This window comes from Dendronephthya gigantea, unplaced genomic scaffold (assembly GCF_004324835.1).
Source record: "Dendronephthya gigantea isolate DGI-Jeju-01 unplaced genomic scaffold, DenGig_1.0 000104F, whole genome shotgun sequence".
Taxonomy (NCBI): domain Eukaryota; kingdom Metazoa; phylum Cnidaria; class Anthozoa; order Malacalcyonacea; family Nephtheidae; genus Dendronephthya; species Dendronephthya gigantea.
Window position 1 is genome coordinate 478,265 of NW_021163114.1, and position 2,237 is coordinate 480,501.

Here is a 2,237-nt window from a genome sequence, read left to right on the forward strand (position 1 = left end):
TGTCACGTTTTCGTGCCCTCGTTTCCGTGTGACCTAGCTCTTGTTTCTTGCACAATAATGTTAAAAATTGAATTGGAGTTCAGGGATAAAATGAGTAGAATAACTATGACAGTTATTTTGATGCAATACTAATGTAATATAATGTATTGGTCTGTGCGATTTTAGGTTCAGTAACGCAGTACGGCGACGAAATGAAAGGTGTTCAATGTTCTCCAAAACACGTATGGTGATCCACAAAGCTCATTATGGGGATTTCAATAAAAGCAGGACATTTGATGTGAATGCAGCCATTGATGCGCAGTGTAGTAGACTAACAAATTGTCAGGTGAAACCTCTTTGTAGTGGAAAAAGTTCCTGTGAACTGACCGTCAACAATAATTTACTGCCATCAAAATATTGCCCTGATATTGCAAAAGAACTTTATGTTGAATACACTTGTGTGGATAATTACGTAGAACCCATAACAACAGGTAATATGAACTCTAATACAGACTGCTCTGGAAAAGGTATAAATTCTGACGATATATTCTATGAAATACTTTTTCTATTTTAGTTACCAACATAAGATTATCAAAGTCACCTAACAAAGGTTTCCTTGAAATAAAGAACGGTTCCACTTGGAGAAAAGTTAATGAAGAAATTCCGTTTAAGAACCGGGAAAACATCCTGTGTGAGCGTTTAGGATTCATTGGGACAAGTTGGAACAATGTCAGTACAAAGGAAATTGGAAACAGACAAGTTATTGCAACCGGTGATCTCTGTTATAACAACACAAAATCAAGCAATACCCCCTGTTGTACCCATCTTCTACTTGCTACGGTCGCTCCTGACATCAAGTTGCCATATTTCACATGTGAGTACATATGATCTATACCTCTGCATGTGTTCCAGTTAAACGAAGTTAACCGGCAATCATGGAAGAAAAAGTATAGCGGTATCTGGCTTCCCCCCACAAAATTCAATAAACTTACTATACCACTTTATTTATCTCTTATTTAGGCAGTGAGATATGCGAGAACGCATTGTTACAGAACGAAACTAAGTTTCCAGACACAGTATTTTCTGGAAATGGTTCTACTGAAAATACCAAGTACAAAGAAGCGAGATTTTCTAGCGATGGTTGGTGTCCAACCGAGTCTGGAGACAAATATCTTAAGATTGACCTTCAAAACGACTATCGCATAACACAAGTTATGATTATGGGTGATAAAGATCAGACAAAGTGGAGTGGATCATATTCATTGAAATACAGTCATGATGAAAGTTTGGTGGATGGCGGTGATGAAGTGCAGGTGTATAAGCTAGAATAAGAAATATATAGATGAATAATAATATCATAATGAGTGAAGTTATCAAGATTATTTCAAATGCCTAAAAATACACAAGAAAACGAATTGTAGCGTAAAGCAGAGATACCTAGTAGCATATTCATGGCTACTCAATTTTTCCACTGACTTGGGAGGTTTTGCAGAACAATGTAAGGAGCTTTTCGTTCGTGGCTCCACTAACCACCTTTATTGCTAAATCCGACTACAACTTGGAAAGCAATCGAAGGACGTTATCGTAACTGAAGTTATTCATATTTTCCAATATCTTTCTAGATAAATGGAAATCAAAACGCTTATCAAGTATCAGCCACAGACGTGGATATTTATAATGTCCGATACATGAAGTTGAAGTCAAACGGAGGAACAAACTTTTGCCTTAGAATAGAAGTGTGTGGTGAAGGTGAGTCGGTAGAATCGCCCGAAATCTTCTGAAACAATAAATATCGGACAGGATGATGGATGATGATCACAAAAGTTCCGATTTTCACTATTTAAAATGTTTTTTTAGTTTAAATTTATAAGATGTAGAGATCAAGCATGTTCACCTGCTGTAGTAGGTATAATGAAACTTGCGACTTGCGTTTTGTTTACTTTTCTTTCATTCCAGTCCAAACGCCAGCTCCCGTACAAAGGATTCTCGCCGAACCATCGTTCTATTCTGTCAATCTAACGTGGACAATACCAGCGGCTGAAACGTCTTCTTATATAACTCATTTCATCATTTATTTGAATAACGGCACAGAGAGAGAAAGAATATCCCGTGCTCAATATGGAAATCATTTCATTCTTCGAAGTCTCAACCCGAACACTTATTATAAAGTTGGCATAAAGACACAGGATGGAATTTCCATGACGTCCACAATAGTTTATAAAAGCTTTAAAACTAAAAGAGCTGGTAAGGTATACTAG

General features: G+C 36.9%; 1 protein-coding gene across 1 annotated transcript; it reads left to right on the forward strand.

Annotated features, from left to right (window-relative positions):
• The first annotated feature begins 223 nt into the window (after nt 1-223).
• LOC114534668 lies at nt 224-2,237 on the forward strand. The gene is made up of 5 exons (XM_028556142.1): nt 224-470; nt 554-853; nt 1,000-1,292; nt 1,602-1,728; nt 1,936-2,237. The coding sequence occupies exons 1-5, from the start codon at nt 224-226 to the stop codon at nt 2,235-2,237; spliced, it is 1,269 nt and encodes a 422-aa protein (XP_028411943.1).

What these genes read in the sequence shown, in the direction of transcription:
- LOC114534668 (XM_028556142.1), top strand. Translation starts at nt 224, where the DNA reads ATGGTGATCCACAAAGCTCATTATGGGGATTTCAATAAAAGCAGGACA. An exon ending in CGTAGAACCCATAACAACAG is followed by an intron (nt 471 to 553) that starts GTAATATGAACT and finishes TTTCTATTTTAG; the next exon opens with TTACCAACATAAGATTATCA. An exon ending in AATAGAAGTGTGTGGTGAAG is followed by an intron (nt 1,729 to 1,935) that starts GTGAGTCGGTAG and finishes CTTTCATTCCAG; the next exon opens with TCCAAACGCCAGCTCCCGTA.